The sequence below is a fragment of the Ictalurus furcatus genome, chromosome 12 (assembly GCF_023375685.1).
Source record: "Ictalurus furcatus strain D&B chromosome 12, Billie_1.0, whole genome shotgun sequence".
Classification (NCBI taxonomy): domain Eukaryota; kingdom Metazoa; phylum Chordata; class Actinopteri; order Siluriformes; family Ictaluridae; genus Ictalurus; species Ictalurus furcatus.
The window spans coordinates 24688666-24716165 of record NC_071266.1 but is presented as its reverse complement, the minus strand read 5'-3'; the positions used below and the strand labels follow the sequence as shown (position 1 = coordinate 24716165).

Below are 27500 nucleotides of genomic sequence, written 5' to 3'. Positions count from 1 at the left end.
AGCATCATCCTTCATGTTCGTGCTCCCAGCTGTCTGTGCGCTCGACCTTTTATGGAGTTCTGTTGGCGTCACTACATGCAAATGAGCTGGGTCAGGGACGCACGCGTGGGAACATTCTTTCCGCGGGAAACGTTTGTAAATCCGGCAGGAATTTAAGAGACGTACATGAAGCTTTATTAACATAAAGCTATGCGAAAACTTTCATTTGAATTCTCGATACAATGTGGCGGTAATGCCGCGGGTTTTTCCTTAAGTAGGTCCGATTATTAACGTGGAGGGAGACGGAGCGTTTTTCGGTGGAACTGTCAGAAAACTGAAATCTTTAATTGCGTTAGGAGTTTTCATTCCTTCTGTCCTCGTGGTTATATAGGACTGGGGAAGCACGCCGAAGCCTTCGCTGTCCTGAAGCACTACTCGACGTGTTTCGGACTGCACCACCCTTTTCTTAACTACATCTCTTTCAACTTAAAGGATGGAGAAGAGAAAGCATCACAAGACCCAAAAAAAAAAAAAAAAAGTGGTCATGAGAGACCATTAAGAGTGGACGGCCATATAGAAAGCAGAAAAAGTACTGCCTTCGTGCCGAAAGCCTCCGGGCATTTTATTCCTAGACGCAGGTTTAAAGTGGAAATTCTTCCTCAGGAAGTAGTAGCATTCCTTTCTCTTAGCAAAACACACACACACACGCACACTTTTCTAGCTCTCCTCCTGCTGCCGTGCGTTGTCCATGCCGCAGCGGACGGTGCAGCTTAAGACGTAAGGAACCTGTTCGTCTGCGCTTTCGGTAATCAGCCATTTAAAGGCACAGGAGTGAATCCTTCCTTTGTTCCAGCCGGCACAGACGAGGCCTGTGTGTGTTCAGCTGTGTGTGTCCGGCTGAAATACGACACACACACACGCACTGAGCCAGCACTGAATACATGCCAAAATAGCACTCAGGTCTCTCACACACACACACACACACACACACACACACACACACAGAGGAACGATTTGACAAACGCTTCTCCTGCCTCTTCCTGGATCTACAGAGCTCAGTGAAGGTGGAATCGTCTTCCTTGCTTTCAGATTTTGTCTGCACCGACACTGAATATGTTCAGAACCGTGACTGGACACGTCACGGATCATATAAAGCACGCAACGACAACAACAATTAGTAAATGTGATATGAGGGGTCCAAGCGCCCTTAGCGAAAACATCACATCCCCCCAGTACACAGTTCGAACGCTGCCCTACTATCGTTGATTGGCATGTGGCGGCCATCTTGTTTACATATCTCAACTGTTTGTTTTTTTTGATAATTACTGAGACTACAATGATGATGAGTAATTATAACTGTAATGACACCAACACTGAAAACGGCACGAGAAATCCTAGGACGTCCTAGCTTGCTTTGCATGTTAAGCAAATGATCATACATTTGAGTGGGCGGGGCAAAATGGTCCAAAAGGGGTTCAACAAAAGAGAGGGGGAGGGGGAATCAATTTCCTCAGGTCCTTATGATCTCTATGAAATATACTGTTTTGACGTCATGACATCGTCGACATGAAACTAGCAGCACGCGGCATCACCCAACATCAACAGAGTTAAAGAAAAGGTTCCACGACGACCCTGATTGATTAACGCGGAGTCATTTACTCATCTCGGGATCAGTATCGATGAATGTTAAAAAAAAAACTTGTACTCGGCCTGAAAAACTTTATTTGTATTGATGCATCGCTACTAATAAGAACTGGACGCTGAACACCGGGGCTTCCTCTGCCCCCCTGCTCAACTTAAATTCTACGTGTAGCTACGTATACGCAAAGCCGTATTTATCCATGCCGATGGAAACCACAATCGGTAATGAACATGCGTGTGTGAGAGGGTGTACTGACGGTGCAGTACTCACCCGTGTCCAGAGGGGGCGATGAAGTACAAGCAGCAGTGCACTCTGTTGTCAGGCATCTGCCGTCTGTTGACCCGCGACTCTGCGTTGAGGTAATCCTCAAACTTACTGTCGATGTGGTCGATCACCGGCTGCCAGCTGCAGCAGGAAAAAAGGAAATGGACTTGTGTAAGCTATTAATTAGAAACAGGAAAGCTGTGAAATCGATGAATCGGCGTGCTTACCAGTTGCTGTTGTCTACGGCGTCTCCGAATCCCGGTGTGTCCACGATGGTGAGCAGCAGCTGCACTCCCCCCTCTTTTACCAGCACCTTGGACTGTTCCACCTGAACACAGACGGCAGGAGGCATCTACGCTCAGAATAAAACCGCCAGCACGCTCGGGTTCCACACGACACCTTCGCTCTGATTTAATAAATAATGTTCTCGAGCGCTCCAATCTGATTGGTCAGAAAGTGCGCGTCATTTTCACATGACAGCGCGGATCGGAAAGTAGTTCCGGCTGTAACGTGAACCGTGGGTTAATGTTAATGTGCTCGTTCTAATACGGTATTGTTTCTATGGTAACAGCTCATTCAGAGGAGCTTGAATGGCAGACACTTGACATGATTTAAGACTAAGAATAAACAGATTTTACATTTTTTTTTTTTTAAAAAAACTGCTGTTTAATTATTATTATTTAACATTTATGGAAGGAGTTTCCGGTGTAAACGCTTTGTAACAAAGTTTCCCAGCAAAGGAAAATCCAGTTTCTCTGTAAAAGGACAAGCTGTGTTTTTTTTTTTTTGAGAGAGAGATAGAGAGAGAGACTGAGTGAGAGAGTGTGAGAGAAAGAGAGAGTGTGAGAGTGAGAGAGTGAGTGAGAGAGAGAATGTCAGAGAATGTGTGTGAGAGAGAGACAGACAGAAAGAGAGAGAGTGAGAGAAAGAGAGTGTGAGAGCATAAGAGAGAGACAGAAAGAGAGTGAGTGAGAGACTGTATGTGAGAGAGAGACAGACAGAGAGAGAGTGAGACAGAAAGAGATAGTGAGAGTGAGTGTGTGAGAGAGAGTGAGAGAGAGTGAGAGAGAAAGAGAGAGTGTGAGAGAGTGACAGACAGAAAGAGAGAGAGTGAGAGAAAGAGAGTGTGAGAGCATAAGAGAGACAGAAAGAGAGTGAGTGAGAGACTGTATGTGAGAGAGAGACAGACAGAGAGAGAGTGAGACAGAAAGAGATAGTGAGAGTGAGTGTGTGAGAGAGAGTGAGAGAGAAAGAGAGAGTGTGAGAGAGTGACAGACAGAAAGAGAGTGTGAGAGAGAAAGAGTGTGAGAGCATAAGAGAGAGACAGAAAGAGAGAATGAGAGAGAGTGTGAGACAGTGAGAGAGAGAGAGAGAAAGAGAATGTGAGAGCATAAGAAAGAGACAGAAAGAGTGAGAGAGTGTGTGTGAGAGAGAGACAGAAAGAAAGAGAGAGTGAGAGAGTGTGTGTGAGAGACAGACAGAGAGAGAGTGAGACAGAAAGAGAGTGAGTGTGAGAGAGAAAGAGTGTGAGAGCATAAGAGAGAGACAGAAAGAGTGAGTGAGAGTGTGTGTGTGAGAGAGAGACAGAAAGAAAGAGAGAGAGTGAGAGTGTGTGTGAGAGACAGAGAGAGAGAGAGAGAGAGAGAGAGAGTGTGAGAGAGCATAAGAGAGAAACAGAAAGAGAGATAGTGAGAGAGAGAGTGTGTGTGTGAGAGAGAGACAGAAAGAAAGAGAGTGAGAGTGTGTGTGAGAGAGAGACAGACAGAGAGAGAGAGAGAGAGAGAGAGATAGTGAGAGAGAGAGTGTGAGAGCATAAGAGAGAAACAGAAAGAGAGATAGTGAGAGAGAGAGTGTGAGACACAAAGAGACAGTGAGAGAGAGAGAGTGTGAGAGAGGCAGAAAGAGAGAGAGAGAAATGCTGTAAGATAAATGAGAACAGGAACTAATTTGTCTCGTAGATGCTCCACAACATTAAATGTAACTATAAACTGGACGATGCGGTGTTCATGATACAACCCCGATTCCAAAAAAGTTGGGACGGTGTGTAAAATGTAAATAAAAGCATAAACCCGTACGTTATTCACAATAGAACATAGAAAACATATCGAATGTTTAAACTGAGTAAATGTACCACATTAAAAAAGGAAAAAAAAAAGAAGGTGATTTTGAATTTAATGGCCGCGACGCGTCTCAAAAAAGTTGGGACAACTTTGGTTGGGGGGCAACAAAAGGCTGGAAAAGTAAGTGTTACTAAAAAGAAACAGCACGTAATTAGGTTAATGGGCAACAGGTCAGTAACATGACTGAAGAGTATCTTAGAGAGGCGGAGTCTCTCAGAAGCAAAGATGGGATGGAATCTGGATGGAAGCAGATGTTGCTCTAAAACCTGTATATACCTTTCAGCATTGATGTCGCCTTTCCAGATGTGCAAGCTGCCCATTCCATAGGCACTAATGCACCCTCTTACCATCAGAGACGCGGACTTTTGACCTGAAGCCGTCTCCCTCCTATTCCTGTCCTCCACCTCACACAGAGAGAATGCAGTCGGCATGAGAGCCAAAACCCGTGATGAGCACACAGACCCGAGTGCTCTCCGCGCCCTGGCGTGAACGTCACAGCCTGCAGGGCTGAGCGTTTTCTCCGCGTGTGATTACGCTGCGTCTCTGGGGAGGTCATGCACATTTACTCAGATGCTCATGGCACCTTCAGGCACACTGGATTTAGAGCGCTGCTGTTTATGACCCAATTAGAGCCACATGGAACATTGATCCGATGTTGCTCACTAACTGACCGACGCTAAATTTAACCGCGGCAAAGAAGTACAAACGACAGCTCCGTCGATAAGATCTCGAAACGTTTCCCTCTCCTACTGTGATTCTGGCATTTAAAAGCGCAACACAACCCTTAAAACGACGCAGGCTTAAAATGAAGCTTACCCCGGTCGTACTGGCTTTAAGTTCAGCAGCTGCACCCGGAACGCTGCCAGGCCACATTCGAGTGAAACCTCAACTAAAACAAGAAAAACATTCGCCAGCACGAGACCAGCCTGTGGTCAGAACCCAAAACCGGAAATAAAATACGAGCGGTAATGAGCTCTGCAGCAAAACAACCCGATTCTGCGTCTCGGGTTAAAGCGGCCATACGTAACGTGTAAAAAGCTTCTAGATATGCTGCTGTGATGATCATATCGTTTCAAAGATGACTTAAAAAAAATTTAAAAATCCACTATGGTTTGCAGTATTTTCTTAAACTGACCTATTCATCGTCTTCCTGTGTCATTTTTTTTTCTGGCCCAGAAATAAGCTCAGGCTTGAGCCTGAATGAAGCTGCTTACTTCTCGGTGCAGTTTCCATAAAAGGCACTGGCCGGTCTTTTCAATACAACTGCAGTTCACCTCACAGGAAAAAAAAAATGCTTCTTTAATGTTTATTTGTTCCGCTTCTTTAAAAGCTCATTAGCAGCGACGTTAAAGTGGTAAAGTCGGCTAATTGCGCTGGACCGGACTCCACCGCAGTGGGGACCTTTTAAGCGTGTATTTTAATAGCTTTATTCGCTGGCAGTGAACCTGCTGATAATCGCAGTGGCTCTGATGTATTTTGGGTTCGTTTCTTTAAACGAAGCTGATATTCTTGGAATGTCTGGGTTGAGGAGACTGTTTAAGATCACACCACAGCACTGCACTGGGACCGAGGTCAGCGCTCTGGCTCGGCCAGTCCGCGATAAGACAGAAAACTATTCGAGCCACTTCTTTATGTACGACTGATTTGGAGCACCGCCACATATTACCCAATGTCTGCACCAGCGCTGTCCCGGGGTCACGAGTGCACGGTTATTCACGGCGTACGTTCAGACGGATAACCTCACTGCGGAATTCTTCAGGATACGCGATAAAACGCAGCATTTCTACGCATTACTGCCATCACACTCATTATTTACTCCAGTGACGCTCGCCTCGCCTTTCTGTGTCCGGCTACGTGTTTTTAAACTAGTTTTAAGATCACAGAGTCCTGGAATGGTTACTTAGTCACTTAACATCATCTAATCCTCAAGCCTCCTGTGAAACACGACGGAGGGAGCGTCGGGGGTTTCACGCCGGCCGTCCCGCACCCCGACACTCCTCCGTCGTGTTTCGCTATAATCAGCGAACTGTCTCGTGTTAGACTGCGCTTCCTACTGACGCTAGAGCTTCTCGCAATGTTTGTGTCTTTCTAGATCTATAATCATCATATAATTTAACCCTTTCTCGTGGTACACTGGCGTTCCATTCCGTCAGTGGATAGGAAGTGGACATTTTCGGTCAGAATAATAATAATAATAATAAAAATAAATCTGCTATAAGATTAGTCAGGACACGGTTGGGTTTCTGTGTGAAGAGTATCGTGACTCTGTGTTTTGGGAAAGGAAAGGCGTGAGAGTCCCCTGCTGGGCAAACGATGCACACTTCTCCGCAATAACACTGGTACAGAGAAAAAAGACGGCAATTAAAGCTTTTTTAAAAGCAAAAAAAAAAATGATAACACATAAAAATAAAGAAATACTTCGAGTGTTCACAGTACTTTCATATGAGCCATTAACTGTGTAGTGCGACACGTGCAGCCCCAAAACAGGTGCAAAGTCAATAATTTGACCTCTGGTTAAAAGAGTTTTTTAAAAAAAAACTAGTATTGACTAGTTCGTTCTTTCCGTTGACATTTTCCCTACCTGGAAATAAGCTCCACCCCCAACTGTGCCACCCTCTTCTTTAAAAGGCGACTAACACGGTACAGTGTAAGTAGATTGTCGTCGGACAGGGGGACTTGTAAAGTCACTTCACAGCTAGCAGAGCAATAAGGAGTGTTTTCCACACTTTCCTCCCTCACTAGGTGCCGTTCTCAACCTGGCTCTGGTTGTTCCCGGCACCAGCGCCAATAAAACACAGGCCACTGAGCCGGACAAAGAAACAGCAGCACAGATCGCTGCTGACCCAACAACAGGCCGATGAATCTACAGGGTCATTTAGCGAAAGCGTTTAGAGCTGAACGTGACGATGCACGCGGAGTACATGACTCCGAATCGGTCAGAGCTCGGCTTTACGACTCTTCTCGCATTCTTACTGTGACCTTCAACGACGCACAGCATGCAGTGTACATTAAAACCGTGTCTGTGCTGTAAACCTGTCAAACCTCAACTAATCCCAGTTCAAAGCAGCGAAGAGTCCAAGCCAAAAAGGCTGGTGTGAGAACTTCCTGGACGGTGTCTCAGTCCATCTCGTACGACGACGTAAAAGCTATTTTGCCATAAACGATGCCATAATCCTTCGCACAACTCGGATTACGGAGCATGTCAGGAAAGTTAGACCTGCTAGTTAGGTGGTTTTTCTAGAGGAGATAAAAACGAGCAAGGAGACTAGTCAGCTTTACTGTTGCTTGTATTATGTACAAAGTATTCCAGTTAAAGCTAAAGAAATTAAATATATGATTAAAATACAGCTACAAACAGCGATCTGCGGGGTCCAAGCACTTTTCGCAACTAGGGGACCGTTGTTGCAAAATTACATACGCCACTAAAGATAAACACACTGTTCATGTTTGGTGATGGTAGCTTGCTGAAAGCCGATAGAGATAGCAGAACCTCAGACAGGTAGTCAGGCCACGCCCCCAAAAGACAGAAAGCAGTATCAGTGAGCACGAAGAACGTCATTAACTCTGTAGCAACTCTACATTCAGACACGACTGAGGCCAAGTGTGCGCGCCGCGAGCGAGCCTCCTTCTCCTCCTGTATCCACATCGCCGAGCGGTGACCCTGACTTCGCCGCACTCAGGCTTGAGTTGCTGGCTTTACTGAGGAAGGACATCGCCGATATTTTTAAAAAGGAGTTCCAGGAGCTCCAGGAGCCTCTCGGGGGTGCGCTGTCTACCATCCAGCTTGACCTGCAGGCCGTGAAAACACAGCTGGCTAGTGATAAAGTTTCTACCGAGGCTACCATATCAACACTGAAAGGTACTGTTGTGGAAATGGAGCACGCTCTCTCCGGTTGCACAGATGACATGGTTCACATGAAGACTATTATCGAGTCTCTCACTGCGACCGTGACTCAATTAGAGAATAAATGTGAGGATTTGGAGTCGAGGTCACGGCGCAATAGCGTTAGGATAGCGGGAGTTCCAGAGGGCGCTGACACCTGTACAACTGCTGCTGTAGCGGCCTTGTTAAAAGAGGCGTGTGGTCTGGAGAAGGAGCCGGTTCTGGACCGGTCCCACCGGACCCTTCAGCCGAAGCCCAAGCCTGGTGAACGACCACGAGCTGTTGTGTGCAGATTCCACTATCACACTGACTGTGTTGACATTTTACGCCGTGCGAGAGAGCTCCAGCGGATTAAAGTGAGGGATTTGATCATCTCTGTTTTCCCTAACTACACAGCCAAGACAGCCCGGGCCCGGGCCGCGTTTAACGAGGTTCGGCGTCAACTTCGTGGTATTGAGAGCGCTCGCTATGGAATACTTCACCCGGGTCAGCTTCGCATTACATATAACGGTGTCCAGAAGGACTTTATTTCAGCGGAGGAAGCAGGAGACTACGTTACAGTCTTGATATCGGGTTGAACTGCATCACCTACACAGCGGAGTCTTTTTCGCTCGTCTTTTATTATTATTTTTTGCACTCGGCCTTCCAGCGCTACAGAATTCCATTCTTATTGACGATATCGTCGTTGCATTACTCCGCCTAGATTTTGTGGACTTACTCCTCTTAAATGTACTTCTGCATTAATGTGCTTCTCTGTTTCGATGCTCTGACCGGGTTAGAGTTTCTGTTTATTTAATTGTATTAGTGTTCTCTCCTCGGCTTTACCTGCTACACTGTTATATTATTTGTTCCAAGTCTTTAAAAGGTAAGGACATTATATTTATTATAGTGTGCAGACTGTTTATCAGTCTTGGTAATTTTGTTGGTTAGTTCAGCTTACTCTCCGAGTTGTTTTCACATTGTGGACAACGTTCGGTTTCTGTAGGATACACTGCTGTCTCATTTGTTTATGGAGACTTTGGGTGTGTGGGTGTTTGGAGGATTGTGAGAGTAAGCAGAACGTGCCAATGCTTTGAAGGATGTAATGTTATTTAATTGCGAATCTGTTTTTAGAGGATTTAAACCTAACATGGTGAACAAATTATATTCTAGAATTCAGGCAATTTCACTGGGGTTATCTCATACAGTGTAGCAAGGAATAATCTGCAAAGACCTTTGTAATATCACAGTCTAAAACTGGATTTAAAGAGAAGCAAATCAGTAAATGAATCACATGTAAATGAATCATACGTAAATGAATCACATGTAAATGAACCGTATGAAAATGAATAAACAAATTAAAGGCAACTCTGTAGCAACTCTCCCGTGTCGTTTAAACCGCGCTCCCAGGGTTCAGCTTTCACCCGGCGCACTAAAGGAGGTAAGGACGCGCTTGTGCGTCACTAAACGGCTCACACGGAGCACGTGGCTTTAATTGTGGTAGTGAGAAAACAGTGAGAGAGCTGTTTTAACGTAGCGGACCGCCGGACACACCACCCGCCTCTAACCCGCGCAGCACGAGAAGACGTAATTAAGTCATCTCAGTGACGCTGTGAAGCTGGCTGCCGTTCACTGCTGCAGTGCTTCCTCACGCTCTTCCTTCCTCTGAATAATGAGCTCGTCTCTGTAGGTGCTGGCGCCGGTGCCGAGTCTTGAACCGTTCTGCGGGTTAACGCTGGCACAATCAGAAACGCGTCGTATCGGCGCCGGAGTTCCTCTGACGACCGGGTGAGGTCATTTCTGCACCGTGAAAACAACTCGGGCGAATGAAGTTGTTTTGCATGACTGCCGTTAAAAATTAAAAATCATCGACGCTGACGAGCTGAAACAAAAACACCAATTAAGAAATGGTGCCTTCGTTAAACCGTGTCTTCATGGGGCTCGCTTTGTGCACAGGCACGTTGTCACGCTGGAACAGGTTTGCGCCTCTTAGTTCCCGTGAAGGGATACTGTAACGCTACAGCGCGCGAAAACACCCTAGAAAACTTTAGGGAGAAATTTTGGGCGAGAAAAACACACGTGTGATGGTCAGGTGTCCACATACTTTTGGCTGTAACGTGTACATTTCCAGGCAGTAAAAGCGTTGCTGTTGGACATGCGCCCCATGGCAGCTAATAACCCATCCATGCTAACCCACACGCTCAGAAATGAATTCAAATGACCCAGTCAGGTGCACGCTGTTATCACGCTGTATATACTACACACCGAACCACGGACACCTGTACTGCAAAAACCTCGGACATGTGAGAATACACGATGGTGCGGCTAATGAACTGGTTCTTTCTTCATACGGCGGACAAAGAAACAACACCCCCAACAACCTCACTTAACAGCTGCGTGAAGAGAAAGTGCCACACCTCCGAGCAGGTAAACACCTTCAAGGGCAAAAATAAAAAATGTCCGTCAACAGCGCTGGGTAACAAATTGAGGTGGATGACACAGATCCTTCCTGGGTATTTAAAGGATTAGAGGAGATCTGTGTTTGAGTGTGTGTGTATATATAGAGTCACACATCAAAAGCAGGAAAAATGGAGGGATGTGTGTGTGTGTGTGTGTGTGTGTGTGAGAGAGAGAGAGAGACTCCATCATGACACACTGTCCTACAGCACAAAAGCATTATATCAAAATGTTATCTTGTACCATTGTTCAGCTAAATGATGTTCTACAAGATACTGTAGCTCTTCACCCCACAGAATTCTGAATTCTCCACTCTGATTGGTCGGAAGGTGTTGACTGGTCAGCATTTTTCTTGCTGTAATTTAAATCACAGCTTTATATTAATGCACTTGTTCCAAGAGCCTTCGCAGTCAGAGTTTTTTTGGGACTGTTTGCTCTGGCTTGCTTTTTTTTTTTTCTTCAAAATTGGTGCCGTTTTTTTTTGTGCGCTATTTATTCACTTATTTGATTTTTTTCTTGAGACGGAAAACTACCTGAAGTGGCGAAAATTGCAAGCTGCTCCGGATATCGCGGCGTTTACTGGATTCTGTGTTCATTTCTGCGATCGCTAGAGATCTAGAAGGAACCGGTTTGATGATTCAGTTTAGCCAGCTATCATAACTACCTACAACTGAGGCCAGGATTGTTAGCGTTAGCTAGCTAGCTTATAAAGTAGCTTTGTTAGTTACGTTGCTGTCTGTAAACCTGCCTCTTCAAAAAAAACCTTTTTTTCTTAGTTAGTTTTTAATAAATCTACACGCTGAACAAGGTGATTATTAATGAATAATCGGCGATCACGTACAATGAGGCGCTTCAGATGTTGGTTGATGGTTAAAATACATTAGCTAGCTTATAAACTACGCCCTGTTATCTTATAGCTTGCTCGCCGGTGACTTGGATAAACCCTGTTCCTGGAGAAGCTCCTGCGAATATTGTGGAGTTTCCTTGATTTCGCGTTCCTGGAGGGGACTTTCCAGGAACTATAGCCCCAGACTTTCAGGGCGGGGCTTTAGACGTTGTCAAGTCCCAAGGCCAGCACTAGCTGAGATCCGAGTCAAGACCGAGTCAAGATCAAGACGAGCTGGAGCCCCAGTGAAGGTGAAACGGAATCAAAACCAAGACCAGCATCAAATTCATTTCGAACCCGAGTCTTTACTTCACCTAGCTGGCTTCGTTTGTACGTTGCACCGATGATTACGGTTTTCTCGAAGAAGGAATTCCTTCCCGTCAAACTTGTGAGACGCGTGAAAAGGAAAGACGGACTCTCGGTCCACACCAAGACGATGTTTAGCGAGACCAACGCCCAGGACTGAGACAGACCCTGACGAACACAAAAAAGTTCTAAAGCCCTACAGATCTACTTCAGAGTGGTAACAGTTACTCCGCTTATACTGACTATTTCCCTAGAACACGATGAGCCCTAACGCTACACCCACTTTAATCCGGATACATTTGGGGGGGAAAAAGAAAAAAAAAAAAAAACACGTCTGGATTTTTCATCCTGTGAAAACGGAGCTTTTAGAAAACGCTCGCCCGAGTGGATAAACCTGAACACGCCGTGGACCGAGAAAACTGAGATACTCAAAAACGACATGTTTAATCATGCGGGCCGTTCGATTCGAAACAGACAAGATGGTGGACGAAACCGTTACAGATTAACGTCACTCTGTACAACCTTCAGACGGCTGTGGCGCACGGAGACGAGCACACGGGACTGACGCGACGCTTCTAGGGTAGAGTAGACGTACGCGATTTCAGACTGGACGAGCGATTTCTTTGAGGATGAACGAGAACGCGGTTCTCCGATCTATCCGGGTGAACCGAGTGTGTAATCCTTACGTATACCGCACCGTAGACGCGTCAGAATCGCCGCCCGCGTTAGTACGCGGCGTCCGAGATTCGCTGGAATGTTTTTAATAAAAACACGCCGATTCAGCTGCAGTGAAAAGGTGTAGTAGCGTTATACATCCGGTATTGTGGCGACGAACTGTGACGCCACGTTCCAAGACGTGTTATTACACCAATCTGAAGACCGGGAGGAATTCCTTACAACCGCAGCTACGGCGTTAAACCGTGAACTGGAGACAGGACGAAACCTCTCCAGTCTGACTGAAGTGAAATATGACGCTCTCTCTCTGTGTGTGTGTGTGTGTGTGTGTTGCTCCATCACACTGAGGCGTGGAGGAAGAGCGCGTGTGCAGACATGCAGCACGTCAGACTACGCGATCAGAAAACTATGTTGGGAAACCAGAAGGACCGTTCCTTATTCGTGCCCGGTCTCCGTCTCCGTCGGAGAAGCGTCCTGGGAAAGAAGTGCGCCGGACGAGAAAACAGAAAACATTTACTCTGCGACATCAAAGCGTGACAAACCGCAAGACTGGCACCGTTAGTAGTGTTTCCTCCTCGCACTTCCTCTATGTACTTCTAAAACGGTCCAGTGGCCTGAAGGGGAAACACTACACGACAGTGCGGCGTTACTACACACACACACACACACACACACACACGTAAGGGATAAAACACTCAGGGGGTGTGCCGTTACAGGAAAACTATCGACGACACCGTGGTGCGTCCCACAGGGGATCATCTTCCGAGAGCAGCACGACCCAGGGTGTTTGGGTGCTCTTACACCGCAGCGGTTCGTCACCGAACGCACACACACAGTGTCGCTTTTATCCCTTTACAGCTGCATTTCACTATGGTCTGTGTCTTAATGCTGCGAGTCTGACTAACACACACCTGCTGCTTCATAACGCCACACCGGTCAGAAACCCAAGAACTGAAATACAGTGACTCAGACTGGAGTATGTGTGTGTGTGTGTGTGTGTGTGTGTGTGTGTGTGTGTGTGTAGCCGAGCCCATAAACCACCGACCTGGCTGAAATCCATGCACAATGACATAATAACAATAATCGCACTTGAGTCGTCTTTCGTCAACGAGCGAGAAAAACACAGAGCAGAGTGTTTTGAAATGATAATGATATAGAATGTGTGTGTGTGTGTGTGTGTGTGTGTGTGTGTGTGTGTGTGAGCTCAGGAAGCAGTGGTTTTGGGGCTCGGGTACGCGCAGGGCCTTCGCCCACAAGTAGACATAAGTAGCTCAGGCTGCTTCAGCCGTGTAAAATAAAAGCAGTGTCCGGCGTCATGTGAGGAAGAGGACACGGATGTTTCGGTTACCACCGTGAGGTCGATTCTATTCCCATATCGGCACGCCCCCGACGCGTTTTATTCCCCTTACCCCGCGGCAATTTCACGACGAATACCATTTCTACTCGTTAAAGAATGCCATGGCGAAACCTTCGTCCGTTCATGTTTACATTTCACGCCGTGGAACGTTTCTGAAGCGTACGTTATAGCCGCTGTAACGGTCTTCCGTTCGCCACGCTGCCTTTTCTTCAGTTCAGTTTAATAATAATTTTTTTAAAAAATCCCACATCTCGTCACGCTATCGAGAAACCACGCTGACAGAAGCCAGTGAAACGGTTCAACGCAAAGAATGCTTCAAGTGGTTTCCGCTAACTCAACTGCACACTGTACTGTACATCTCTCTCTGCTTCACGTGTACAGACAGCACTGACTACACACAACTCGCTAACACACAGTGATGAAGAGGGCTGCAGATTACATCCTAAACGCAGGTTATATCAGGATGAGAGAGAGACAGAGACAGAGACAGACAGACAGAGAGATCACTGATATAAGCGAGTCTGCGGTTGGGAAATGTTGCTTGGCAACTCTTTTGTTAGCTAATGGCTTCATAACAAAAGTGTTTTTCTTGGCGTTGCCGAAAGATAATCAGCGCTCACGCCAAACATGGCAGCACTTCCTCTCGCGTGATAGTCTTCAAATACTCTCGCTTCTGTCGGAATACTGTCCCGCGACGTCCCTCGGCATCGATACAGCTCGTATCTATTCCTATAGATAGAACAGATCGATATTTAATCATTTCATCTTTATTTCTGTTACACTGGAAGACCGCCTGGCCCCTCCCTCCTCCTCCTCCTCACAACAACCAAAACAACACAAAAACCCTGCACACGCTGGTCTAACAAGCTTTACTGCAGTGATACCAGGATCGCAGGACGTATTACCAGCGTAGTATTATTTAGAAAACGCTGCTGGTCTCTTCCTCCCCTCGTGCTGCTCGGGTAGTACGAGTAATACGCACGTAGCGCATTATAAAAACGTCACGTGGTCTTTTTCCAGTCTCGCTGCGTCTGTGCTCACGGTAGCCTCGGACGGCTGATCTTGCGCTGCTGCAGCTCATCCTCCACGCGGCTCGCCTCCACGTGGTCCGGACATGCTTTTCAGCTCGCCGCGGTTGTAAAGAGTGCGTATCCGAGGTACCGAAGCCTTCCTGTCGGCGTGAGCCAGTCTGTCCGTTCTCCTCGGAACGACTGCTGCTCGCTGGATGTTTATTATCGTTTTTGTTTTTTTTTTAAAGCACCATTCTGTGTAAAGATCTTTTCTGAATCATCCGGACAGCCGGAATCACGTCACCGAGATCCCCCCGTCCGCCGCCGTTCTGCTGATCGACGTGAAATTAAAACCCGAAGCTCTTGACCTGTAATCGGCGTGATATTTATGGACTGCGCTGCTGCCGCGTGATTGGCCGATGCGTGAACGAGTGGCACGGGTGTTCCTAACGAAGTGGCTGGCGAGTGTATCGCTACGATCAAGTGCACGGCCGCCGCCGACGCGACACACCCGTAAGAGACGGCATACGAGTGGTACGAGCGAGTAGCGTGAAACTAGGGTCAGTCCCACTAGTGGACATGGGAAGATGGGCGAGTTAAGGCGCTGGGCTAGTGACCGGAAGGTCGTGAGGTCGAATCCCGGCACCATCAAGCTGCCGCTGCAGATCAAATCGCCAGCCGAATGGTGCAAATGTAGCACCGCTTGGTATTAGGTGAGCTTTTGTCTCGTTAGTGTTGCCATAGTGCAGTGTTAAATTCCAGAGAAATGATATATAGTGTGTCCGTGTGTGTGTGTGTGTGTGGTTTGGGGAGTGTGTACGATTTGCAGGGTGTGTGTCGAGATGCCGGTTTGCTGCAGTGCGTCTCTGCTGGAAGCGAATGCGTAAAGCAGGCTGTGTGGAGGCGGTGAAGTGTGGGAGAGAGGCGCGCTTTGGGGAATAGCATTCGCTAACCACCCACGCTGCGGCCTGGCACTGACACACACTCCACAACGGCAAGCTATTTCAGGCTTCTCTGTGTGTGTGCGTGTGTGTGTGTGTGTGTGGTTGTATTGCAAGAGCAGTAATTATGCTGTTAAAGGATTGGCACCTCTGTGGTTGAAGTTGTGTGTGAGCGAGAGGGCGGCGAACGCTTTGACAACGTTAGGGGATGTGTGTAGCACTGCTCGGATATTCGTAAATGTATGTTTTCCTTCCGTATTCATTTCATATTAAGAATTGTGTTCTTCTGGTCTTTTGTGAAGCGATTCTTGTCGAGTGTGGACAAAAGCAGAAACGCCTTGTAGGTTTTTATTGCTCGGATGGAAACGGCCCAGCGGTGCGGTCACGTGACTTCATAACCAGGGCTCAGGGAAGGTTTAACAATTGTGAAATGAGTTTTAAATTCATTTCCTTATAACCCTCGTGTTGAAACGTTCAGCATATTAACATGCTGCAGAAATGTACTATCGGCACATGCCTCGCTGGAAAACATTTATATTGAGGGAGTTTCCCCCCAAAAAAACAAAAACATGCCGAGTTCACAGAGCGTGCCAGTTTTCCTGCACTCAAATCTCTCGGTGTGTGTGTGTGACTGCTGAGCTTCTGCGTGTGTGTGTTAGTGAGAGAGGGAGAGAGAGAGAGAGAGAGAGAGAGAGAGAGTGACAGAGAGAGAGAGAGACAGAGAGAGATAGACAGACAAAGAAAGAGAGAGAGACAGGAGAGAGCGAATGAGAGAGAGCGCGACAGAGAGAGACAGAAGAGAGAAAGACAGAGAGAAGAGAGACAGACAGACCGAGAAAGAGAGACAGAGAGAGACAGAGAGAGCGAATGAGAGAGAGCGCGACAGAGAGAGACAGAAGAGAGAAAGACAGAGAGAAGAGAGACAGACAGACCGAGAAAGAGAGACAGAGAGAGACAGAGAGAGCGAATGAGAGAGAGCGCGACAGAGAGAGACAGAAGAGAGAAAGACAGAGAGAAGAGAGACAGACAGACCGAGAAAGAGAGACAGAGAGAGACAGAGAGAGCGAATGAGAGAGAGCGTGACAGAGAGAGACAGAAGAGAGAAAGACAGAGAGAAGAGAGACAGACAGACCGAGAAAGAGAGACAGAGAGAGACAGAGAGAGCGAATGAGAGAGAGCGCGACAGAGAGAGACAGAAGAGAGAAAGACAGAGAGAGAGAGAAGAGAGAAAGAGAGACAGACAGACAGAGAAAGAGAGACAGAGAGAGACAGAGAGAGACAGAGAGAGCGAATGAGAGAGAGCGCGACAGAGAGAGACAGAAGAGAGAAAGACAGAGAGAGAGAAGAGAGACAGACAGACAGAGAAAGAGAGACAGAGAGAGACAGAGAGAGACAGAAGAGAGAAAGACAGAGAGAGAGAGAAGAGAGAAAGAGAGACAGACAGACAGAGAAAGAGAGACAGAGAGAGACAGAAGAGAGAAAGACAGAGAGAGAGAGAAGAGAGAAAGAGAGACAGACAGACAGAGAAAGAGAGACAGAGAGAGACAGAGAGAGCGAATGAGAGAGAGCGCGACAGAGAGAGACAGAAGAGAGAAAGACAGAGAGAGAGAAGAGAGAAAGAGAGAGACAGCGACAGAGAGACAGATCAGCAGCCTTACAGCCGTGTTAACAGCTGGATTTGTGATGGATTTGGATGTGAAACCTCATAGTTTTTAATCGGGTTGTACACACACACACACACACACACACACACACACACACACGCATGCACACACGCACACACACACACACACACACACGCATGCACACACGGTCTGAGATAGGTGAATGCTATATCTTGAACGAAAAAACAAAAAGAAAGAAAGACAGAGTTGCGTAATAATTAAATTAAATTAAATTAAATTAAATAAATCACATTTCCTTAATCTTTCTAGGGAACGCATTGTGGTGCTTGGACCCCGACCAACTCGCTCTTCCCCGTGCCTCCTCGATGTACTTTGGAGAGTCCTGGCCGTCGCGTCGGTTGTATAAGCGTATGAAGATCCATGTGCTGGAGTAGTGTAAGAGTCAAACGCAGATCAACACATGTACCACGTTTATGAAACGCAAGAGAGGAGAGAAAAAAAAACAAACAAAAAAAAAACACGGTGTATCCTGGTACTAGTTTTTCCTGAGATTAGGGGCGTGTCTCGTCTCCTCTGACATCACCGCGTTAACCATAATTAAACATTATAGGCAACAGGTGCGGTTCCTCACTTCCAGAATGGTTTTCAATCTTGATAAGGCTGTGATTTTTATTATATGTATAGACACAGAGAGAGAGAGAGAGAGAGAGATGGATAAAACTTTATAAAGTTCAAAAGTAGAGATGGTGGATGGGACATGGGGGAAGAGGTAGAGGGAAACGTTGCTGTGCTGCAGTTAATACAGTAACGCGAGGTGTGTGACACAGACCTGTAGGTGTATGCAGGTGGACCCCGTGTGCAGGACACGCCCTTACCTGTACAGTCTTCTTGATTCTGTGGGAAGGTCCAGGATACTCTGCAGAGTACAGATCTGTGAGGAACAGTGAGTTGATGAGCGTCGACTTCCCCAGCCCCGATTCTCCTGCGAGACAGAGACAGAGAAAGACCAGCGTTAGCGGCTGTGCGTCGCCGTCCGTGACGCCTGCGAGACACGGGGGGATGAAGTGCACAGTGATTACAGTCATATGAGAATAAAGTCATAAAGCTGTAAAACTCTAAACGTACACTGTGGATATCTGGAGTCTAATCCAGGTGTCTGACTCTAATCTTTATTATATCTATATATCATTGTCTTCCTCTAATCACTGAAACACACCAGGACTTTCACCAAAAACACTTTCTATAGATAAGTACATGGAGCAAAACACACACATTTACTAATCAGTAATCTGAGATTACAGTCTAACAGCATTCCCCTGTCTGCCTGCCTGTCTCTCTCTCTCTCTCTGTCCCTCTGACTGACTCTCTCTCTCTGTCCCTCTGACTCGCTCTCTCTGTCCCTCTGACTGTCTCTCTCTGTCCCTCTGACTGTCTCTCTCTCTGTCCCTCTGACTCTCTCTCTCTCTCTGTCCCTCTGACTGACTCGCTCTCTCTGTCCCTCTGACTGTCTCTCTCTGTCCCTCTGACTGTCTCTCTCTCTGTCCCTCTGACTCTCTCTCTCTCTCTCTGTCCCTCTGACTGTCTCTCTGTCCCTCTGACTGTCTCTCTCTGTCCCTCTGACTCTCTCTCTGTCCCTCTGACTGACTCTCTCTCTGTCCCTCTGACTGACTCTCTCTCTGTCCCTCTGACTGTCTCTCTCTCTGTCCCTCTGACTGACTCTCTCTCTGTCCCTCTGACTGACTCTCTCTCTGTCCCTCTGACTGACTCTCTCTCTGTCCCTCTGACTGTCTCTCTCTCTCCCTCTGACTGTCTCTCTCTCTGTCCCTCTGACTGTCTCTCTCTCTCCCTCTGACTGACTCTCTCTTTGTCCCTCTGACTGTCTCTCTCTCTGTCCCTCTGACTGTCTCTCTCTGTCCCTCTGACTGTCTCTCTCTCTGTCCCTCTGACTGTCTCTCTCTCTGTCCCTCTGACTGTCTCTCTCTCTGTCCCTCTGACTGTCTCTCTCTCTGTCCCTCTGACTCTCTCTCTGTCCCTCTGACTGTCTCTCTCTCTCTGTCCCTCTGACTGTCTCCCTCTGTCCCCCTGACTGTCTCTCTCTCTGTCCCTCTGACTGTCTCTCTCTCTGTCCCCCTGACTGTCTCTCTCTCTGTCCCTCTGACTGTCTCTCTCTCTCTGTCCCTCTGACTGTCTCTCTCTGTCCCTCTGACTGACTCTCTCTCTGTCCCTCTGACTGTCTCTCTCTGTCCCTCTGCCTGCCTGTCTCTCTCTCTCTCTGTCCCTCTGACTGTCTCTCTCTCTGTCCCTCTGACTGTCTCTCTCTCTGTCCCTCTGCCTGCCTGTCTCTCTCTCTCTCTGTCCCTCTGTCCCTCTCTCTGTCCCTCTGACTGACTCTCTCTCTGTCCCTCTGACTGACTCTCTCTCTCTCTGACTGTCTCTCTCTCTCTCCCTCTGACTGTCTCTCTCTCTCTCCCTCTGACTGACTCTCTCTCTCTGTCCCTCTGACTGACTCTCTCTCTGTCCCTCTGCCTGTCTCTCTCTCTCTCTGACTCACTCTATCTGTCCCTCTGACTGACTCTCTCTCTGTCCCTCTGACTGACTCTCTCTCTGTCCCCCTGACTGACTCTGTCCCCCTGACTGACTCTCTCTCGATCCCTCTGACTGACTCTCTCTCGATCCCTCTGACTGACTCTCTCTCTCTGTCCCTCTGACTGACTCTCTCTCTGTCCCTCTGCCTGTCTCTCTCTCTCTCTGACTCTCTCTATCTGTCCCTCTGACTGACTCTCTCTCTGTCCCTCTGACTGACTCTCTCTCTGTCCCCCTGACTGACTCTGTCCCCCTGACTGACTCTCTCTCGATCCCTCTGACTGACTCTCTCTCGATCCCTCTGACTGACTCTCTCTCGATCCCTCTGACTGACTCTCTCTCTGTCCCCCTGACTGACTCTCTCTCTGTCCCCCTGACTGACTCTCTCTGTCCCCCTGACTGACTCTCTCTCTGTCCCCCTGACTGACTCTGTCCCCCTGACTGACTCTCTCTCGATCCCTCTGACTGACTCTCTCTCGATCCCTCTGACTGACTCTCTCTCGATCCCTCTGACTGACTCTCTCTCTGTCCCTCTGACTGACTCTCTCTCGATCCCTCTGACTGACTCTCTCTCTGTCCCTCTGACTGACTGTCTCTCTCTGTATCTCTGTCCCTCTGACTGTCTCTCTCTCTCTCTGTATCTTTGTCTCTCTGTCCCTCTGACTGTCTCTCTCTCTCTCTGTATCTTTGTCTCTCTGTCCCTCTGACTGACTCTCTCTCTGTCCCTCTGTCTGTCTGTCTCTCTCGGTCCCTCTGACCGTCTCTGTCTCTCTCTGTATCTCTGTCCCTCTGACTGTCTCTCTCTCTCTGTATCTCTGTTTCTCTCTGTCCCTCTGACTGTCTCTCGGTCCGTCTGACTGTCTCTCTCTGTCTCTCTGTTGGTCTCTCTCTGTCTCTCTGTTGGTCTCTCTCTCTGCCCTTGCCTGTCTCACTCTCTCTCTGCCCCCTCTCTCTGTAACTCTTCCCAGCCGCTTCTCTCTGTCTCTCTGACTGTCTCTCTCTCTCTGTATCTCTGTCCCTCTGACTGTCTCTCTCTCTCTCTCTCTCTCTCTCTCAAAAACAACAACAACAAAAAACGCAGTTTATCATTTCACTGAGAAACCGGGAAGCGTAAACTCCTCAGCCCTGAACACTCTCCTGAGCTGGGAAACTTTGACTGTTACAAAGCGTGTCCAAAGGTATACGAAAACACCACACACCTTCTGACCAATCAGCATTGAGCCTTTAACAGCGCGGCTGTACGCGTTTGATAACATTTTAACACGCCGTCGAGGTGATATTTTTGTTTACTTGGCTGAAAATGAAATCGGACTGAATTCGAAGCGTAAATAAAAATCACACTCCTGTCTTGACAAAACCGTCACAGCACTCTTCAGACCCGATGGCGCTAACGTCTAGCGTTGGAGTTCCTCAGCAGCCTTGTGTACAATACGGCGTGGTATCCAGCAGCAGTGTGCTGTCTAAAGCTGGATCTGACTGAAACAAAGCAGGCAGTGTGAGGAGAGCAGGCACACGCTGGCACAGACCAAACCTTCCTCTCCTGACCTTTACCGAGTGCCCGACTGCTGCCAGGACGGGCCCAAGACTCGCAAGAGCAGCGACAAGCCTGGACACAAAGAGCACTCGCACTCTTTCACATCATAAATATTTTGCAGAAGGGCAGAGCAACTCTGCACTCTCACTCACACACACACACTCTTCAGAAATCTGTTCAGTCGTCCGGAGATGAAACGCCGAACAGCTTTTAAGTCTTGTGAACACACTGGGGTGAAATACGGGCGTCTTTAAAAACACCGGTCTGAACTAGGGACGTGAAGACACGCAGTAACACGGACTACAGGAGCGTCACGCAAAACAATAACGCTATACCTTAATATCCGTCATACTCGGAGCGAACGTAAGGGCCTAAAAGTAAAGGACTGTGGGTGAATCTGAAGGTGAGAAACGACGCTAGCAGACGTCCAAACACGCCTGTGGTGGCGGGCGACTCGACCCGTGGCGTCGCGGTCGTACTGGAGCGCTTTACGACGTCCACTCCCAGGCGTGTGCCAAGCCTCCTCATGACATGTTCGTGTCCACCTCCCTAAAAGGCTAAACCTCCACGTGTTCTACAAAATACAGTCACCATGTGGGTTGGCTGCAAACTTAAGACGTAAAACAAACAAACAAAAAAGACATAGTAACGACCGGCATCAGTCATTTCTTTCCACCTTCAGGAACCCTTTTCGTATCGTGTAGCATTTTTTGAACGCTTGTGTTATCGACACCTGCTCTGACCGTCGCTAGTAGGAACTACTGCAGCTGCATCGCACAGCTGACAACTCAGCATTTACAACATGCAAATGGCCGGAGGTAGATGATCTCAGCGCGAGCTCCTTCGTAGCCGCCGAACACGGACTCTTCGCTCTCGTGTGGGATTCTGACGTTAGCGTGTCTCAGGAAGCGACACGCTCTCAAACGACCCGGCGGAAAAGAGACTACGGAACGGTGCACGATAGCGGCGGCAGCAGTGTTTTTTGTCCACGCTTATTTACTTCAGTGGTCCTGATGAAATAATAAAACTTGTTGTATTAGTTAGCTGGCAGGAACGCAACAAAATACCAATATGACTTATGTGGGAAAAAAAAAAAGAAAAAAAGGATTCGAGTCAGATGATGGTGATATCAGATGGGTTTAAGGGAAAGGCTGAGAGGATTCAGGGCGCTGGCAGCTCGGGAGCATCCAGCTCACTTCCTTTAAAGGAAATATCCCGCAGCTGTGTAAATGCTGCTGAGGGAACTCCCAATCGCATGACAGAGGTGGAGGGGGCAGGAAGTGGGGAAAGTGCAGGAGAGAGAGAGAGAGAGATCCTGAAAGGGCTAGCTTCTAATTTCCTGTATGCAAATCTATTCTATACATGAACTAACAGTAGGCGATACAATATGCATGGCACACCGTTACAGGAAAATAATCATCGACTGGGTGGTGTAACGGATTATTTTCCTGAAACACCACATCCAGAAGTGCGTTTCAGAATGTTCGAACGCTCTCGCTCTTCCATCCACAAGTACTTTTTATCCGTTTATAGTTACGCTTAACGTTGTGCAGCATGATGTCCTGGTCGTATCTTCTTATTAACCTCAAGACAGAGAAAGTAACCTTAAACGTTACGGCTTTCCGTCTGACGCTTACGTGGAGCGCCTGTGTGAACGAGCTGTTACTATAGAAACGGCGAGGTATTACAGTATGAACCTGTGAAGTGGAACTACGGTCAGAGCGGCTGTGACGGACAATTAAAAACCGACCAATCGGAATCGAGGATTTAACTTCGCCAGGGTAGGAAGTTAGCTAGCATGTTGAGAAAATGCTGGCCAATGAGACAAGGACGTCAAGGACTGTAACAAAATGTTATGGCTGTTGTTCTAATACGGTTTGTCAGCCAAGTCTATCCATCAGTCCTCAGAAATCGAGGGAAGCTGCAGCACTGCGGTCACAGCCAACACAAACAGAGCTGCTGCTAATCCTCCATGTGGACTGTTGTGCCAGAACCGGAGTGCACGAAAACCAAATCTACAACACCAAGGTCAACTCACACACTTTGGCGAGCCGGCTCGTCAGCAAATATTGACTTTTGTTTTCCCCCCAACTGCCAAAAATCTCTACTCCACTTTACCTGCCCGTCTACACGCTCCGACACACTGACGACTTCATACCAACGTCTGCTCCTCTAGTCAAGACAAGTCAGGTTCACCGTCAGCCTGTTCGTATCTCCACATCTGTACACAGAAACATCTGGCCCCCGTCCAGCATCGTGTGCAAACGCTGCGGCTGTGAGACCAGAGCCGTGGACGCAAAATCAGTTAAGGCAAGAGCCTGAGGGTGAAGTGTGTGTTTTAATCACACAGCTTGTTATGAAATGTGTATTAAATCAAGGCACCTGTGCGGGGGTGTAATCTTGGAAACGTGTTTCCACTCATTTGAATGGTTTCATTAAAACTGCTCCAGAATTCACAGACCCCTCGGATTTGAGTCAGTGCTCAGGAATTAGAAGAGTGTGGATCCTTTTACAGGGGGTGTGGCCTCTATCCATCAGTCCTGACGAAGGAGGTGTGGCCTCTGTATCCGTCAGTCCTGACGAAGGAGGTGTGCCCTCTGTATCCGTCAGTCCTGATGAAGGAGGTGTGGTCTCTGTATCCGTCAGTCCTGATGAAGGAGGCGTGGTCTCTATAGCCGTCAGTCTTGAAGGAGGCGTGGCCTCTGTGTCCATCAGTCCTGATGAAGGAGGCGTGGCCTGTGTCCGTCAGTCCTGATGGAGGCGTGGCCTCTGTGTCCGTCAGTCCTGATGAAGGAGGCGTGGCCTCTGTATCCGTCAGTCCTGAAGGAGGCGTGGTCTCTGTATCCGTCAGTCCTGAAGGAGGCGTGGTCTCTGTAGCCGTCAGTCTTGAAGGAAGCGTGGCCTCTGTATCCATCAGTCTTGATGAAGGAGGCATGGCCTCTGTGTCCGTCAATCCTGATGAAGGAGGCGTGGCCGCTGTGTCCGTCAGTCCTGGTGAAGGAGGCGTGGCCTCTGTATCCATCAGTCTTGAAGGAAGCGTGGCCTCTGTATCCATCAGTCTTGATGAAGGAGGCGTGGCCTCTGTGTCCGTCAATCCTGATGAAGGAGGCGTGGCCGCTGTGTCCGTCAGTCCTGGTGAAGGAGGCGTGGCCTCTGTATCCATCAGTCTTGATGGAGGCGTGGCCTCTGTATCAGTCAGTTCTGATGAAGGAGGCGTGGCCTTCATGTCTGAAAGTCGCAATAAAGGAGTTGGCCTCACAGTGGTTCAAACTTTTTCCAATTAAATTTGAATTGCTTGCACAATACTGAAATACACCGTGTCCATCAAAAACAGCTCGAAATTGTGTCATGCTGAACTGTTGCCTGCTTTCCATCAGACAGTACGCATCTTGGACAAGACGCACGCCCAGTTGGTGAAACCACAAGTCCAGTCGGTCTGACTTACTACCCATTCCCCTACACTTTCCCCTACTCTAAACCATCATCTGTTTTATTCCCTGCAGAGAAAACCTCAGTGCATGACCTCCCCTCTCTCTGCACTGGAAGTATAAAACCCTGAAAGTCAAATCATTCTTGATCCCACCGTAACTCCAGAACGAGAGCGCTGGAGGGTTATGAGGTGATGAGGAGAGCCGCGTCTCGTGTTACATAAAGGCACTAGAACCGAGTGCAGCTGTAGATTTGAGCACGAGCTTTCAGCTGGTGCTGCTCTGTTGCTGGCTGTGACTGGATGAATGGAATTACAGGAAACTACCCACCCACGAGCCACTATACAACACACACACACACACACACACACACACACACATTCCAGTGGGGGGTGGGGGGTAGTCTGTTTCACATTTGTTTTAAGAACACATTCTCTAAGCCTCTGTCTCTGTGAAATCCATCACTCATGAGAGTTGCTGAGCGCTCCAGCATTGAGTTCCTGTATGAAACAGAGCCATGTCTGAAACACACACACACACACACGGTTCGCCTCTTTCTAGTCCATCAACACAGTGAAGGACAACCCGTTCACCTCGCTTCAATTTGCTAATGCTGTATTCCCGAGTCCCCGCCCGAGCTAGCCTTGGGTTACACTTAAAGTAGCGCTGAGCCGAATGAAGCTTTCATCACTGGGAGCAAAAGCAAGCATCGGAGCCTGGCGTGGATCCTGAATTTTATGAATATACGCACTGCAAAAAAGCAAAGGAGGCACCGCATGGAAAGACAAACGTGCTGTTCAATGAGCATCTGGAAACGAAACGTGCTTCACCTCAGCACTAGAATTTGAATATTGAAAGTTTGTCCCCTAACAGAAGCTGGTTCGGAGTGAACGCTCCTCTCGTGTTCTCATGACTGCAACTGGAACCAAACTCAGAACTGACTCGATGTTATTATTATAATTAAGCTGCTTAGGATATAACCCGTCTTAGTGCTGCGTTGCTCACACCCGGTGCAGCCACACACACGCGAGTTACTCCGGTTAGAAAGACTACAGCGTGTATACTGTGGAGAGGTCTTCTCATTTCTTATTTGTAATCTATTCATCTTTAGCTGATGCTTTATCCTGGTCAGGGTCTTGGTAAATGTGGAGTCTATAACAGGAATCCTGGGTACGAGATGGGAGTCCTGGGTACGAGATGGGAGTCCTGGGTGGGAATCCTGGGTACGAGATGGGAGACCTGGGTACGAGATGGGAGTCCTGGGTGGGAGACCTGGGTACGAGATGGGAGTCCTGGGTGGGAATCCAGGGTACGAGATGGGAGTCCAGGGTACGAGATGGGAATCCTGGGTACGAGATGGGAGTCCAGGGTACGAGATGGGAGTCCAGGGTACGAGATGGGAGTCCAGGGTACGAGATGGGAGTCCTGGGTGGGAATCCAGGGTACGAGATGGGAGTCCAGGGTACGAGATGGGAATCCTGGGTACGAGATGGGAGTCCTGGGTGGGAATCCAGGGTACGAGATGGGAGACCTGGGTACGAGGTGGAAATTGAGAGTATGAGATGGAAATCGAGGGTACGAGGGTGGGAATCCTGAGTACGAGGGTGGGAGTCAAGGGTACGAGGATGGGAATCGAGGGTACGAGGGTGGGAATCGAGGGTACGAGGGTGGGAATCGAGGATGGGAATCGAGGGTACGAGGGTGGGAATCGAGGGTACAAGGGTGGGAATCGAGGATGGGAATTGAGGGTACGAGGGTGGGAATCCTGAGTACAAGGGTGGGAATCGAGGGTACGAGGGTGGGAATACTGGGTACAAGGATGGGAATCGAGAGTATGAGGAAGGGAATTGAGGGTACAAGATGGAACACCAGTCCATCGCAGAGCATCATGCGCACACACACACACACACACACACACACACTCTCAAACACAAGTCAAGTGATCATAGACAATCCACATACTGGCATGTTTTTGTGCGGTGGGAGGAAACCAGAGAACCTGGCGGAAACCCATATGGACACACGGAGTAGTAACCCGTGCTCAGGATCAACCTGTTGCCCCTGGAGCTGTGAGGCGGCTACCTAACATTTTAATGGATCCCCCCCCCCCGAATTACAATGCACTGTCCCTGAAAGTAAAGGATTTCACACCCTCCTCCTATTTACAGCAATCTGACGGGATGTTGGAATTTTTCCCTAGATGCACTCCAGCAGGTCTCTTTTTTCCTGACGGTCAGACTCCACGCTCCACACTGCGGCTTCTTAAATGTCCGGCTGGCAAGTACAAGCGCAGGAAATGAGAATAATCAGAGCGCAGGACGTGTGTGATTAGAGAGAATGTGTGTGGAAGGGAAATAAGCGCGCTAGGGGAGATCTTTGATTGTACGGAAGTGTTGCTGGTCCATAACCAGAACCTACAGTATGGATGTGTGTGTGTTTATCTGATCATGACTCGTCTTGGCCCCACCCCCCTGATAATAACGTGAAAACGGAGCGATCCGGAGGGGAGAAATGGACTCTGCAGGGCCTCCAGCGTCTCAGTCATGCTCCGGTGAGATTAACGTGCCTGGTTTAGCTCTGCACAGTACGAGGCTGTCGATTAAACAGAAGTAAAACCGTTTTCCTGCTGAAAATCTACTCACCCACGACCATTAGCGTGAACTCGAAGCCTCTCTTCACGGACTTCCTGTACACTTGGTTGGGGAGGTTTGCGAAGCCCACGTACCCCTCCAGGTTCTTCTGTTGCTGTGGAACAAAACCGAACATACAGCACGCTTAAACATCCGTCTCATGAAGACAAAGTGAAGAGGGTCCAGAACGCCAGCCAGATC

General features: G+C 48.2%; 1 protein-coding gene across 5 annotated transcripts in view; it reads right to left on the bottom strand.

Moving 5' to 3' along the window:
- Positions 1–27500, bottom strand: part of septin7a (septin 7a) — a 48049-nt gene that overhangs the window by 10101 nt on the left and 10448 nt on the right. For 3 of the 5 annotated variants that reach the window (XM_053637351.1, XM_053637352.1, XM_053637355.1), the window contains exons 1-4: positions 27312–27455; positions 18000–18106; positions 2113–2213; positions 1892–2026 (exon numbers count right to left, since the gene is read on the bottom strand). In XM_053637351.1, the coding sequence (XP_053493326.1) occupies positions 1892–2026; positions 2113–2213; positions 18000–18106; positions 27312–27435 (467 nt within the window). In that variant the 5' untranslated portion in view covers positions 27436–27455. Of the gene's footprint in view, positions 1–1891; positions 2027–2112; positions 2214–17999; positions 18167–18396; positions 18452–27311; positions 27456–27500 lie in introns of those variants that run through there. The other 2 variants (XM_053637353.1, XM_053637354.1) reach the window with 2 other exon arrangements.